This window comes from Eptesicus fuscus, chromosome 15 (genome assembly GCF_027574615.1).
Source record: "Eptesicus fuscus isolate TK198812 chromosome 15, DD_ASM_mEF_20220401, whole genome shotgun sequence".
NCBI classification, from domain to species: Eukaryota; Metazoa; Chordata; class Mammalia; order Chiroptera; family Vespertilionidae; genus Eptesicus; species Eptesicus fuscus.
This window is the reverse complement of record NC_072487.1, coordinates 47,198,057-47,212,627: the sequence shown is the minus strand read 5'-3', so window position 1 is coordinate 47,212,627 and position 14,571 is coordinate 47,198,057. Positions and strand designations below refer to the sequence as shown.

Sequence of the window (14,571 nt, the reverse complement as noted above, 5' to 3'; positions counted from 1 at the left end):
GTGTTTGAAAGAATTTTTTCAGCCACCATCATACCAAATACTGGCAGATCATGGAATAGCAAACATAAATGAAATTAATATGATGTTTTCCATTTTGATTTGTATGTCCTTTTCAACATCAACTAGTGAAGTTGAAAATTACTTGATGTTATTGTTTTAGTTCTAAACACCATCCACTTTGTGTCCAGATATGTTAAGTCTCTTATTCATAGCCAGAGGGAGGCAAAATGAATGCATTTGAAGGCAACATATGGAATTATTAAAGTAATTACCAACAGACTTTTGAGGGTAACTTACCATGCTTTAAAGGCCATGATTGTTTATTCATAATGACAATTATAGTTTTATTTGCTTTTGTTTCTTGATGGCAGAATATGGGAGGTGTCAAAATTCTGCATTTTCACAGCTCTTTTTTCATACATCTGTGGTAGCATGATGATATTTACCATATGGACTTTTGTTCTGTTTTATTTTTATTTTTTAATTTGGTTTTAAATTTTTATTAAAAATTTTTTTTTGTTAATCCTCACCTGAGGATATTTTTTTTCATTGACTTTTAGAGAGAGTGGAAGGGAAGGGGAGAGACACAGAGAGAGAAACATAGATTGCTTGCCTCCTGCATGTGCCCCAAGTGAAGATAGAGCCTGCAGTGGAGGTCCGTGCCCTTGATGGGAATTGAACCCAAGACCTTTCAGCCCACTGGCTGATGCTCTGTCCACTGAGCCAAACTGGTTGGGGTGGTTTTAAATTAAAGTTATATGTGGGCAGAGTTTTAAGAGCCAAATAGTTTTGTGTAGTTTAATGAGGAAAATTATTGTCTCCTTCCCACCTGACATTTCCTACAGTCACTTTTAGCATGTTTTAAAGTTAATCCCCATATTTCTAAGTAATATAATATACTTACACTGCCATGTCTTGATTTTTTTCCAATTTTTGTTCTTTTTTTAAATTTTATTTTTGTGTATATTATCATGTTAAGATAGGCATCTAGTTTTTTTCAGCCTTTTCTAATATTTACATTTTTAGGTGATAAATTTTATTCTAATTACTGTTTAGCTATATCACATAAGTATTGATTTTCAGCATTTTTATAATTTTTGTTTTGAAACTTTATTTTCATTATTTTTTTTCTTTGATTCATTGGTAATGTTAAAGCTGGCTTTTTAATTTCCATTTTTTATTGATTTCTAGCATATTGTTGTAGGATAAGAGGACATAATTCTTTATTCTTATAATCCTTTCACATTTTTGAGGCTTATTTTATGGTTTTAAATATGGTCAAGTTTTGTTATGATTTCTTGTGTCCTTGAAAGAATTCTGTGGTTATATGCCTATTAGGAAAAGACTATTAATGTGTTGAGAACTTCTTTTCTGTTTCATGGAGTTTTATTCCTATGCTATCAATTACTGTGCAAAGTATTTTAGAAATTTCTGTGATTGTGAATGTGTCTCTCTTTTAGCAGGTCTATCAGTTTTTTTTAAAATATGTTTTGAGGCTTATTATTTAGTATATATAAATGTAAATTGATTTCCTTTTGAACTTTTTATCATTATGAAGATACTGTCTTCATCTCTAAGACTTACTAGTAAAAGGTTCTAAAAAATATTAATGTAGTTAAATTAATTTTGGTTATTTCCCTGGTACCTGTTTATTTATTTTTTCTTTATTTTTATTGATACTATTACAGATATCCCTATTCCCCCCCACTTTGTTCCCCTTCACCCAGTGCCCGCCACCCCATCCCCCTCTTTTTTGCTATTAACACTTTATTCTTGTAATATTCCACGAAATGTATTTATATCATGTTTATTACTTGTATTGACAGTCCTCTCTCCTTTGTCCTTAGAAGAATGTAAGCTGCAAAAGGGAAGAGTTGTTTTCTGTTTTTCAAAAGATGGGTCTTAAGTTCCTGAAACATTGCTTGGCACAAAACAGACACTTGTAAATATTTGTTGAATTAGAGAATAACAGTTTGTGTTTTCTTTAAGAGGAATTTAATGTGTTTTTACTTTTCTAAGTTTCTCATGTTTTTGTTATATATAGGCATTATTTTTGTAATAGAAAAAGTAAAATAAATGTAATGAATTTTGTTGTAGTTAAATACAGGATGGGGCAAAAATAGATTTACAGTTGTGATTATGTGAAAGAGTTTATTGTATTATTATTAACTATTGTATTATTTTCCATACGAACAACTGTAAACCTACTTTTGCCCCTCCCCTGTATTGTGTCTTTTGTTAGCAAGATTAAAATATATCCATCTTTAAAATGTTAGGTTTCTGAAGCAGCATATAAAATGAATAAGGCCTTATTTTTGTTTATACATTTTAATATTTAGAGATAAAAGATTAAACATATTTTTTATTTTCAAAGGACTATGATTTAATCTCCAAAGAACCAAAGCCTTTAGTATTTGAGGGAAAAGTACGTGGTCCAATTGTTGTGCCTACAGCAGGAGAGGAAGCAGCTGGGAATTCAGGCAATTTCAGAAAAGGAGTTGTAATGAAGGAGAATGTGTCTCCCCTGGGAGATGAAGGTGATAAGAAACCTAGCTTTATGGATCTGGCAAAAGAAGATATTAAAGATAATGACAGAACATTACAGCAACAGCTAGGTGATCAAAATAGAACTATTTCATCAGTCCATGGCTTAAACAATGATATTGTGAAGGCCTTGGACCGAATTACATTGCAGAATATTCCTTCTCAAACAGCTCCAGGTTTTACTGCAGGAATGAAGAAGGACTACAGCCTCCCTCTTACCGTAGTTACATGCTCTAAAGCATGCCCACACGTGGCTGCTTGTGGAAGTGTTCTGTTTGAGGGGAGAACAGTTCAGCTGGGGAAGCTTTGCTGCACTGGAGTCGAAATCGAGGATGACGAAGATACTGAGTCTGCTTCATCAGTGGAACAAGTATCAGTTGAAGTCTCTGATGGACCAACACTCCATGACTCAGACCTCTACATTGAGATTGTGAAAAATACGAAGTCTGTCCCAGAATATTCAGAGGTGGCTTATCCTGATTATTTTGGTCACATTCCGCCTCCGTTCAAAGAGCCGATTTTAGAAAGGCCTTATGGTGTACAAAGGTGAGTTGCAGATTCCTTCTTCCTTCTAAACAAGACCATTGTCAAAATATGAGGCACATGTACAAAAACTGGGTATTTAGAAAGAAAATTACTCTGGATTAAAGTTACTGTAATTTTTATCCTGTGTTGGGAATTTTACATTGTTTTGAAATTGTCCTTAGGAGTTTAGTTTATTTTCTAAGCTCATTACTTAATTCAAGTGAAACCAGCATAATACACCTGACCACATCATGGAAGCACAGAGCATCGGGAAGGGGACTTACTCTGCTGGGAAGGGTGTGTGGGAGTGGGCCCGTTCCTTGGCACCTCCTGGTTGTATCACAGACTGCACCATCCAGAGGCAGCTGGCTTCTTGGCATGCTGGAATGGCCCTCAAAAAGCACAGGTGCAGCTATTATGAGTTATTGTTGTCAGTCCCTTACTCTGCCTAATTTATGAACTAAACTTTATCCTAGGTGTGTATGTAGAGGAGAAAACATATAGGGTTAGGTACTATCTGCGGTTTCAAGCATCCCTGGGATCTTGAAACATCCCTCTCAGACTAACTACTCTACTCTGAGAAGTAGCTATGTATTAGCTAACACCAGCAGGCACCTTCCCACTATGGCTTTTGTGACCAATCTACCTGCAGTTCCAGGCACCTGGCTTTCTGATCCAGATCTATTCTGTTTCAGCTACAGTTTGGTACCACTTTTGGTGACTGTTGTGTTCCTTGGCTTGAATATTGATGGGAAGATTGTGGGGTCTCCGTGTGGCTGAATCTTCTAGGACAGTGGCAGAGATTTTAGGAATTTTCCAGTAAGTTGGTGTCTTTGTTGTTGGACTGAGTCAGGGGAAGGTCAGGCCTAGAAAAACCCTGGAGCTGCAGGGGGTCCGCCTTCCGCTTCCCAACACAAATGTTTCCCTCCCCTGCACATTTCCTCTCCAGCTGTAGAAGAGAGAATGGACTCTGCAGAATGTGCAGGCCAATTCCCAACTGCTTTTTAGCTATATACCAGTGAGGGTGGGTTTTAAAAATCTCTTATATAATCTCTGGCTTTTCAGATCTTTACTGCTTCTAATAATGCTGCTATTATGTATACAGAATTATTTGCCTAAGGGCTAGAGAGTGGGTCCACACAATTTCTATGTAACAAGGCATAATAGACGTTCAAGATTAAAAAAAACTATTGAGCTTATAACTGTATTCTACATGGTTATTTTCTAGAACCCAGACTTTAAAAATACTGAAATTTGTCTTGTTATATAGTGATAATTTTTTGGTACACAAAATATATATAGAGAGGAATGGTCATCTTTAAGAAATTTTTATCATTTTATACTTTATTTTTATCCGAAACTTAATTTGGAGAAAGTTGTGCCTTGGCATATATCAGTGAATTTTGGTCAAACGTCTCTTTTATGATTTCAGGACAAAAATTGCCCAAGATATTGAGAGGCTAATACATCAGAGTGATATCATAGATCGAGTGGTGTATGACTTAGATAACCCAAAGTAAGTCTGATTTTTTTGTTTGGTTTTGTTTTACTTTTATTAGTTACATTTTTACTGTAAAATTTCAGTGTTATTTTTAAAAGATAAGGGTTATCTTTTAACTTCCACCTAGTTTACTGTCACTACACTTTCAGTTTTTAGCAGGGATATAATGATAATGTAGTAATAAAATCATGTTTATTTACTTATAAACTGAATATATCACAAGCTTTTGTTTGTTCTTAGGTGGACTTTTAATGGGCTTAATAAGGTAAAGGTCACAAATTGATGCTTAAAAATTAATTTTTAAAAAATTAAAACTACTTCCACTTCAGAGAGTGGAGATGTCATCTGAAATTCTTGAATTTTGTCCTGTAATATTTAGCTTTCATATCCTTAGGACAATAAGTTACCAGCCCCTTCAGAAGGAATACAAGTTTGCTAATTCTCCACAGTCCCTGCTATGCTCCTTTGTCTCTTACTGTTTATAATCTGCTTCAGTCCTTGAAATTACTTGCCTGTTTGTGATGCTTGATGTGGTAGTGTCATTTACAGTTTAGGATTATCACTAATATCACATTTTAGGGTTTATGTAAAATAAATGAAAATTACAAATTATGAATGTGACTATTATTTAGTCATTTGCATCATCAAATGAGAAATTTAATTAGCCCTCAGTGGATTTTTCCCTCCCCCTTAACATTCTAATATTTTTGGAAAATTTCACATTTTATTGGTCTTATTTGGAGAAAATAAAGCACTTTTCAAAGACTTTTATTAAAGGATAATGACTGAAGTTGAAATAACATTCTTAAAAATGAAAAATCTCCTTATTTGTCTCTCTTAGTTTTCAATATTTGTAATTCTGTGTCAGACAGATGAGGCAGATGTGGTAAGAACAGAAACTCAAGAATCCTGAGTGTGGCTTATTTTTAAATGAAATGATTTTGAACAAAATCTTTGAGCTTTTTGGAGTTTTCCCCTATTAAATGTAGGCTCCAGAAGAGCAAGAATTTGTATTCATTTAGGGAAACAGACAAATAACAGACAAAAAAGAGTATCTGGCACCTAGTAGGTGCTCAGTAAGTATTGACTAAAGTAATGAGTATGTAAAATGAGGATAATACCTTCATCTTTCTAGGTATTAGAAGATAATAGATAATGTAGTTATCTAAATTTAAAATAATATTTTACTTCAGAACTGCTTAGTTAGAATTATTAGTACTCAGAACAGGTCATGTGCATTTAAAAAGTAAGTCTGGCTTTTTTTTTTATATGATTACTAGTACATATTTAGAAATGACACTTATTCACTGAGGCAAAAATTCTTATTTTTATTAACATTTGCTATCAATGTAGGAACAAATCTCTACTTGTAATTATAATGTTTTTGACTATAACTATTAGCCAGAGTTTGTATTTTGCTTGTGTTGGTTATGTTTTTTGTTTTCAAAATAATAAGGAAGGTGAGATGGTAAGGGTGTATTTTTAATCTGTAGTGTATTTTTATGTTTATTATTGCTTACCTGCTTAAAGGCAATGTATTTTATTATACTTACTTTAAAATTTTTATTTAGTTACATCGCTCCAGAAGAAGGAGATATTTTGAAGTTTAACTCCAAATTTGAATCTGGGAATCTGCGCAAAGTAATTCAAATTCGAAAGTAAGTCATTTAAAATTTTCTCATTTTGTGTGTGCACAGATACTTTCCTCATTTTCATCAGATTTCTTCATTTTCTGTTTTCAGAAATGAATATGATCTTATTCTGAACTCGGATATAAATAGTAACCATTATCATCAGTGGTTTTACTTTGAAGTCAGTGGAATGCGGCCAGGTGTTGCTTACAGGTTTAACATCATTAACTGTGAAAAGTCCAACAGTCAGTTTAATTATGGTAAGACCGTTTTTTCACCCAACTTAGAGGGCACACAGGCATCATATCCAAGGGATAGATAATTAAAAAATTGCTAACTTAAAAAAGTTTATGTTCTTTTGTTTTCTCTGGTTCTCAAAATTCAGATGTTATGCAAAATTTGACATAGACTAAGCTTTGCATTGTTAGTAACGAGAGTTATCCTTGTGTGGAGGCAAGCCCTTTAAAATGTAATGAGTATGGTTGATTTCATCCAGATTGAATGCCACTATAAATATATCACGTGTGCTGCTCAAGTTACTCATGTCAGTTCATCTAGGAGAGAATTGCAGAAAGCAATCTTTTTAAACTTTTTATTTTGAATAGATTCATAGAAAGTTAAAAATTACAGAAGTTGTGGAAAGGTTTCAAGTTCTCTTCACTGAGATTCCTCCAGCGATTATATCATACATAACTGTAGTCCAATATCAAAGCCAGGATTTGACATTGGTAAAATGTGGGTGCATAATTCTGTGCTATTTTATCACATGTGTAGATTACTGTAACTGTCACCACAATCAAGATACAGAGTACTTCCTTCACCACATAGCCTGTGCTACTCCTTCAGATTTCACCATTCAGTAGGATGTTAGTTGTAGGTTTCTGTACATTTTTAAAATCTACTTGAGGAAGTATCTATTACTAGTTTTCTGAGACGTTTTATTGTAAATGGGTGTTGAATTTTGTCATATGCCTTTTCTTATTCGTTGATTTGATCATGTGATTTTTCTTCTTCAGTCTATTAATATGACATGTCACATTGATTTTAGAATATTGAATCAGCCTTTTTTATCCATGTAATAAACCCCTCTTGGCCACTGTGTATAATTGCTAATATTTTGTTAAGAATTTTTATATTTCTCTTTAGGAGGGATATTGAGCAATAATTTTCTTTTTGTTTTGTACTGTATCTGGCTTTGGTATGTCCTGGTGGTACTGAGCTTATAAAAGGAGTTGGGAAATGTTCCCTCCTCTTATTTTGTGGAAGAGCTTGTGTAGATTTAGTATTGATTCTTAAACATTTGATGGAATTCTCCAATGAAATTACTTGGGCCAGAAGATTTCTTATTTGATGGTCTTTTAACTTAGAAATTCAGTTTCTTTCATATAAATTATCTGTTTTATTTTGAGTGAGTTGTGGTAGTTTGTGTTTTTAGGAATTGATCCATTTCTTCTAAATTGTCAAATGTGTGTTAGTTGATCCGAGTGCTCCCTTGCTGCTCTTTTGATGTTGGCAGGGTCTCCAATGATATCCCCTGTTTCATTCCTGATAATAGCAATTTGTGTCTTCTCTGTTTTTCTTTGTCAGTCCTGCTTGAGGCTTGTCAATTTTATTGACATTTTCAAAGAATCAGCTTTTTGTTTCATTGGCTTTCTCTACTGTTTCCTCATGAGGCAATTTTAAAAAAACTGGTGTTGTGCCAGCAAAAATATTAAATTCATAGCCTCAGTTAAGGCTATGTATTTAGTACTTTAAAAAATATAACCCTAGCCGTTTTGGCTCAGTGTATAGAGTGTAGGCCTGCGAACTGAAGGGTCCCAGGTTCGATTCCAGTCAAGGGCATATGCCCGGTTGCAGGCTTGATCCCCAGCAGGGGGAGTGCAGAAGGCAGCTGATCAGTGATTCTCTCTCACCATTGATGTTTCTATCTCTCCCTCTCATTCCCTCTCTGAAGTCAATAAAAATATAAAAAAACAAAAAAACAAAACTAAGAGTTCTTTGTCAGGCATCAGTCTTTATAGTCAAATATATCAGTGGAAGATAATATAATTGTAAAAACTTAAGATCAGTCATTTAAAATGGAAACACCAATTTTCAAGTATTTAATCTGATAATTTTGGGGTAAAAGAAAATAATTCTTTTTAAAAATAAATATATTTTATTGATTTTTTACAGAGAGGAAGGGAGAGGGATAGAGAGTTAGAAACATCGATGAGAGAGAAACATCGACCAGCTGTCTCCTGCACACCCCCCTACTGGGGATGTGCCCGCAACCAAGGTACATGCCCTTGACCAGAATCGAACCTGGGACCCTTGAGTCCGCAGGCCGACGCTCTATCCACTGAGCCAAACCAGCTAGGGCAGAAAATAATTCTTTACAGATATATTTTGTCTGACAAGTTGCAAAATCTCAGAGGTCTCAAGTCATTTGTTGTAAGGATGAAAAGCTTTTAACAACTAAGGAATGAGAGGCCATGTTATCTGTTTCAAATGTTTTAACTTGTTAATAGCATGAATATGAAGATGCTCTTTAAGGGGGCGTTTCTGAAAATTGAACCTTTCAAGAGTTGAAGAGGTTGTTCCCAATTGTCATTATTTATGTGGAAAACAGGAAATTATCTACTCTAATCACTTTACATGTATGGCATGAAAGCTTTAGTCAGATTCACTAATTTAATGTACCAAGTATAAGAAGATTAGGTAGCATAATATCTGGTTTAGTTATATTTAAAATGTTGAAATAATCTAATTTAAGGATTATCTCAGTGATTATATTAAGTTGCATGAATAGTAGTACGAATATTCTTGGTAATTTATTTCACATTCTTAATTTTTGATTTTTAGGTATAAATACTAATCATTGAATGCCCTAACTCTTAGAAACATTTGTTTGTTGACCTTAAATGTTTGTATAACTTTAAAAATGACCTTAATGGACTCATTAAAAATACCCAAAACAAGTAAAGAATCTTGTATTTTTCCTATTTAACTTGTAAGTATAATGCTAACATAATATTTTAGAGGAGAAAAAGATAAATAAATGTAATTGCATTTGCATTTTGAGTGCTCTTTAAGAGTAAAACATAAAGGCATATTTATTGCTGAAATGATAATCAGTATAATTTTTAAACTGTAGTGCTAAGTAAGGTAGATGGTATTTTTACTAACTTTATAAAATAATACTCTTACTACTTTAAACTTTATTCAACATTTAATTTTTTAAATTAAAAACATACATTTGGAATGCTTTTTTTGTTTTTAAAAACTCCATACATCTATAAAATAATCTCTTCCTTTAGTGCCATTTTAAATTTAAAATGAATATAATTCTGCAACTAAAATAAAGCAATGAGATAGATGAGTGCTTTATTTTTAAATTTTCCTTCTTCCTTACCTCTTGCCCATTAGATATTATTATTTTTTTAATCCTCACCTGAGGATATGTTTTCATTGATTTTTGGGAGAGGAAGAGAGAGAGAGGGAGTGAAAGGGGGAGAGAGAGAGAGAGAGAGAGAGAGAGAGAGAGAGAGAGAGAGAGAGAGAGAGAAGAGAGAAGAGAGAAAAACAAACGAACATCGATATTAGAGAAATATCCATCTGTTGCCTCCCTTACATGCCCTGATCAGGGATCAAACTGCAACCTAGGTATGTGACCTAACTGGGAATTTGAACTTGCAGCTTTTTGGTGTACAGAATGACGCTCAACTAACTGAGCCTCCCACCTGGCCAGGGCTGGATATTCTTATATGTATATCACACTTTTCAAACTCATTTTGTGGAGAATTTAGAAAACAAATTGGTGTTAAGAAAATAAAAACCATCAACAATGCATCATCCAGAGATAATCATTTTTACATTAGTTGTTTCCTACTAGGCATTTTAATAATGCAATATGTGATTTCTATGTATACATAGTTATCTATTTATTTAAAAAATGAGGCTGATAACCTATGCAAGTTTCATAATCTGTATTTTAACCAAACATATCGTCAACATTTTTTTCTGGTCATTGAATGTGTCTGAAACAGAATTTAATGGGCATCCTATGGAGGTATTGTAACTTACTTATATAAACATTTCTTTATTGGACATTTATGTTGTTTCTAATTATAGTATTTTCTATTTTAAATAATGCTGAGATAAACATTATACTAAATCTTTGTGTATATAATTTTTAGTTATCAACTCACAGGAGTGGAATTTTTAAAATCTATCTGCCAGCTGTAAATGTGTTTTTTTCCTGATTATTAAACAGTGGGTCTTTAATATAGGAAGTTGGTAAATTAAAAACAGTTTAAAAGACTCTTTTAGGAAGGAATGAGAAAAGAAAATGTACTGTTTAGCATTTTGTATCTATCCCTAAATTGACTCACATTCACATAATTTAAATTTCAATTTTACTCTTTTATAGTTAGAATTACAGTAGTAAAGCTTATTTGTAATAATATATAAATATATTTTATTTTATTGATTTTTTTTTAGAGAGGAAAAGAAAGAGAAACATTGATATGAGAGAGAAATATCTATCAGTTGCCTCCTGTATGCCCCCTATGGGGGATCAAACCCCAACCCTGGCAGAATTATTTGGTACATAGAAATTTTTCACATTTTCATATTACCTTTTAACAGTATAAAGTAGTCATATTTATTCCATTCAGTATCTTTTGCCCTGAATTCTATTTTAATATTTTTTGTTTTGAATTTGATTGATATCTTTGCATCTTACTTGTAAATAGAGTTTGCTTTTTGTTGTTTTACCCTTTTAATATGTGATTTTTAGCCTGGTAAAAATTTTCTTTATAATTAATGTTTTTTTATGCGTTTTATTTCTTGTACTTCTTTATTATATCTTTATCTGTTATTTTTTAAGAGACTTCAAAGTGTAGTGCAACACTTCTTTGAGTTGTGGAAATCTAAAATGTGTATATAAAAAATAGGTCATGAGCGTATTTGGATTTTTCTCAGTCTTGCTCTATCTGCCTTAAATTTAGTATAGATTCCTCCCAGATTCTAACAAGAAGTTGTCTGTTGATTTTCCTTTTTCTTTCCACATATTTGTAAACATTTAACTATGAAGTTGGTATAAGCTATAGAAGCAGCTGTTAGGTAGATGTAATTTTTTTATGAAACTCTATCATAAGATTTAAGTTAATACAACATAGAGCAGATTTTGGTTTGTCATAACATGAATTGAGTTAGAAGAAGGAAGGGACCAATATTTTAGTAAATTAGAATTCAACATTTTAAGAATTTATAACTAGCTGTGTAGTTAATGTTATTATCATCAGATTAATTTTGAAGTCACTTTAAGAGAGGATACTGATGACTAAAAATATTTGCAGTAGAACTTCTTCAGCTGGAAGGATTTATTTAATTGCCATATGTGATTGATATCAGGAAATAATAGTAATTAGAAAAGTAGCTTATTGTTTGAACATTTTTTCTTTTCTTGATTGGGACTTACTGGTCGGTGGAGTACTTAATGTTGGATTTTAGCAAAGGTGCCTTAAAGAGATCTTGTTCTTTGGCAGTTCCCCCCAAAACAAGCTGAATTACTGCTGCTTTTGTTTCCCAAGTTGTCCTTTTCTGGGGATATTTAAGGGAATTCTACTAAATACTTAATTTCTTTTCTTTTTTCTTTCTTCCTTTATTTTATTTTTTAAAAAATGATCTTATTTGTGAACTTACATTTGAGAATTTATGACACTGTATAATAGTGCTATATGGTATCTGTTGTAATCCATGACCTCTTACCCTCTCCCTCAATACTTGAAAGGGGTTTGCTCAAGTTACCACTAGATGGCAGTCTTGCATTTTAGTAAAACTTGGAGCTTTCATCACAGCTTCCTCTCTGGCACTCTTTGGGTTTTCCTCTCCCATTCCCCTCACCCTCCACTGTCTCCCATATAAATAGGATTTTTAACAACCTTCATATATAAATTGAACATTGTAGAACCAGGCAACAAAATAGAATTTTGGGTCTAGTATGTAGTATTCTGAATTGCCCACATTAGTTAATTTCGTACTGTGAAGTTGAGCTGAGCAATCTCTTGACTAAGGAAGTCTTCCCTGACTCTCCAGACTGGATTAGTCCCCTTGATAAATGTTCTTTGTAATCTTTTCCTTTCAGGGTGCTCTTTACATCTTTATGTTGTTATTGTGTGTGAATGATTAATACCTTCTCTGCCTACCCTTACCACTTGCTTGTAAATTTCATAAGGTCAGGGAAAGTGTCTCTGTTGCTGACCACTGTATTTATACCATGGCATTTAATTCATATTCAGTAAATATTTGTTAAACGAATGAGGCAATGAATAGATGAACTGGTTTCCTCTTTTACTCAGTGGCTTATAATTTCTTTCTATCATTATTTATTTGACACCCAATTGCCCAAGATTTGGCCAATGGGATACCTTTTATGCTGGCTTATGTGACCTTTTGACATGTCCCCATCGGATTCAAGTGACTGCTGTTAGCCTCTAGACCAAGAATCTGGCCTTCCTCTTTTTTAGTATAAGTCTCTGTTGTACTAGCCATGTGTTTTTTCTCCATAGAGCCACTGAACCCAGAAAACATATGCCACTTGTGATAGGTGCCCCTAAGTTTATTCAGGCTCCATTTTAAAGTTTTCTTGTTCCTCTGATCTATTAATTGAGGGTATTAGCTTCAACTTGAAAATTTTGTGAGTCAGTGATTCATGGTACATTTGATGATTAGTGCTTAAAACACCTTGTCTTTCTTTGTGTCTGCACCTGTTATTGAGAATGTACTCAATACAACTTTGGCCTTTACTTGGGTAGTATTAGAGGTTAATGTCATTGGTTGTTGGCTTCACTGTGGCAATTTAATATTTGGATCGTCTATATTCATATGACAAGATGGGAAGTTCTTAGTGTATTTCTTTTATGCAAATCAAGGTTTTATTCTTTGGCTAATGACTATATTAATTATTCAAAGATAGCTTTTCTATATCACGTTGAGTAGATTGTGGATGATTCAGCCTGAGTTATCTCATTTGATTGATTCTTATTGGGCACCCTGTTTTGTTCATGTGGTTTTTATTATAGTCAGAATTTCCAAATATAGCTCCCTTCACTGCCCAGAATTAGCTTATCATTTAAAAAGTAATGTAAGAATACATTGTCTTTTATATAAATAGAATACTTCAGATAAATCTAATGTGCCCTTTGACCTCAGCCTGAATCTTGTTCCACCTTGCTATAAATAACCATTATGAATTTTGTGTGTCTGGAGGAGGTTACAGTTTCCATTTGAAATGGCTCACTGAATCCTAGGTAGAAATAAGAAAGACAGGGATCTTTTATGTACCATTGAAATACATGAGTTTCAAGTATAAAAAAAAATCTTCACATACATCTGCTTTAAAACAACTGGTTAATTAAATAACGATAATAACAGCAGCTAATATTTATTGAATATTCATCATGTACCAGACCTTCTTCAAGTGCTAACAGATGTGGTGCTCTTAATCCACACAACAAATATTCCAGCGCAGTCGTCACACTCATTTTATAGAGGGGAAACGGGGTAAGTGGTTTAGTAATCTGCCCAGGATCATGCACCTGATGTGATGAAGTTGGAGTTCAGACCCAGGTAGTCCGGTTGCAGATCACGTACTCGTAATGACTTTGTTGTTCTGTGTGTGAAAACATTAGTATTGCACTTCTCATTTGTGGTGCCGGGAGCGAGAAGACAGCCAAATAGATGTCTTTTGCAAAATCTGTAATTTTTTGTCACTTCCAACAAACTGCATCTTTGTGTATGTAGAAATCAGAAAATATGCTACCCCTGAACTATCTCTGAGAAGAATAAATGAGGAAAATGGTCTCGAGATAGAAGACTAGGAATTTATAAAACGTGTTAAGTAAAAACATTCTAAGAGAGTGACATGGAAGAAATGAAAGTTAATTTTTTTTGGTGGTATTGCTTAGTTATTATTTTTATATAGTATCAGAGAAATAGTAATCATAAGTATTATGATGGAAAGCACAATAGAAAACTTTTCAAATCAAAAGGAAATGTGGAGAAATGCAACCAAACCTGTAAAATAAAAAAGTAAAGGAGGAGAAGAAATATTTAATCAATAGAAGAAAATAAGATGGAAGGAATGAAATGAAATGTATATCTGTCATTACTAACTATGAATGAGCTAAGATGTCCTCAAAAATCATGTATTGAGAATGACACAATTAGGGGAGGGGTGGTGGGAAGAGAGCAAGAGAATCTTTGTGTGTGTGCTATTTAAATGACAGAAAAGTTGAAAATGATTGGGCAGAGATAAAGTAGGCAAATACAAATAAAAGGAAGCAAAAGTGGTAATGTTAATGTTAGACAAAGAAAAATTCAGGG

At 33.2% G+C, this 14,571-nt stretch overlaps 1 protein-coding gene across 1 annotated transcript in view; it reads left to right on the top strand.

Moving 5' to 3' along the window:
• AGTPBP1 (ATP/GTP binding carboxypeptidase 1) overlaps positions 1–14,571 on the top strand; it is a 110,391-nt gene that overhangs the window by 59,439 nt on the left and 36,381 nt on the right. Inside the window, exons 14-18 of the mRNA XM_054727090.1 lie at positions 2,375–2,615; positions 2,715–3,090; positions 4,502–4,585; positions 6,142–6,228; positions 6,313–6,461. Coding sequence (XP_054583065.1) covers positions 2,375–2,615; positions 2,715–3,090; positions 4,502–4,585; positions 6,142–6,228; positions 6,313–6,461 — 937 coding nt within the window. The remainder of the gene's footprint in view (positions 1–2,374; positions 2,616–2,714; positions 3,091–4,501; positions 4,586–6,141; positions 6,229–6,312; positions 6,462–14,571) is intronic.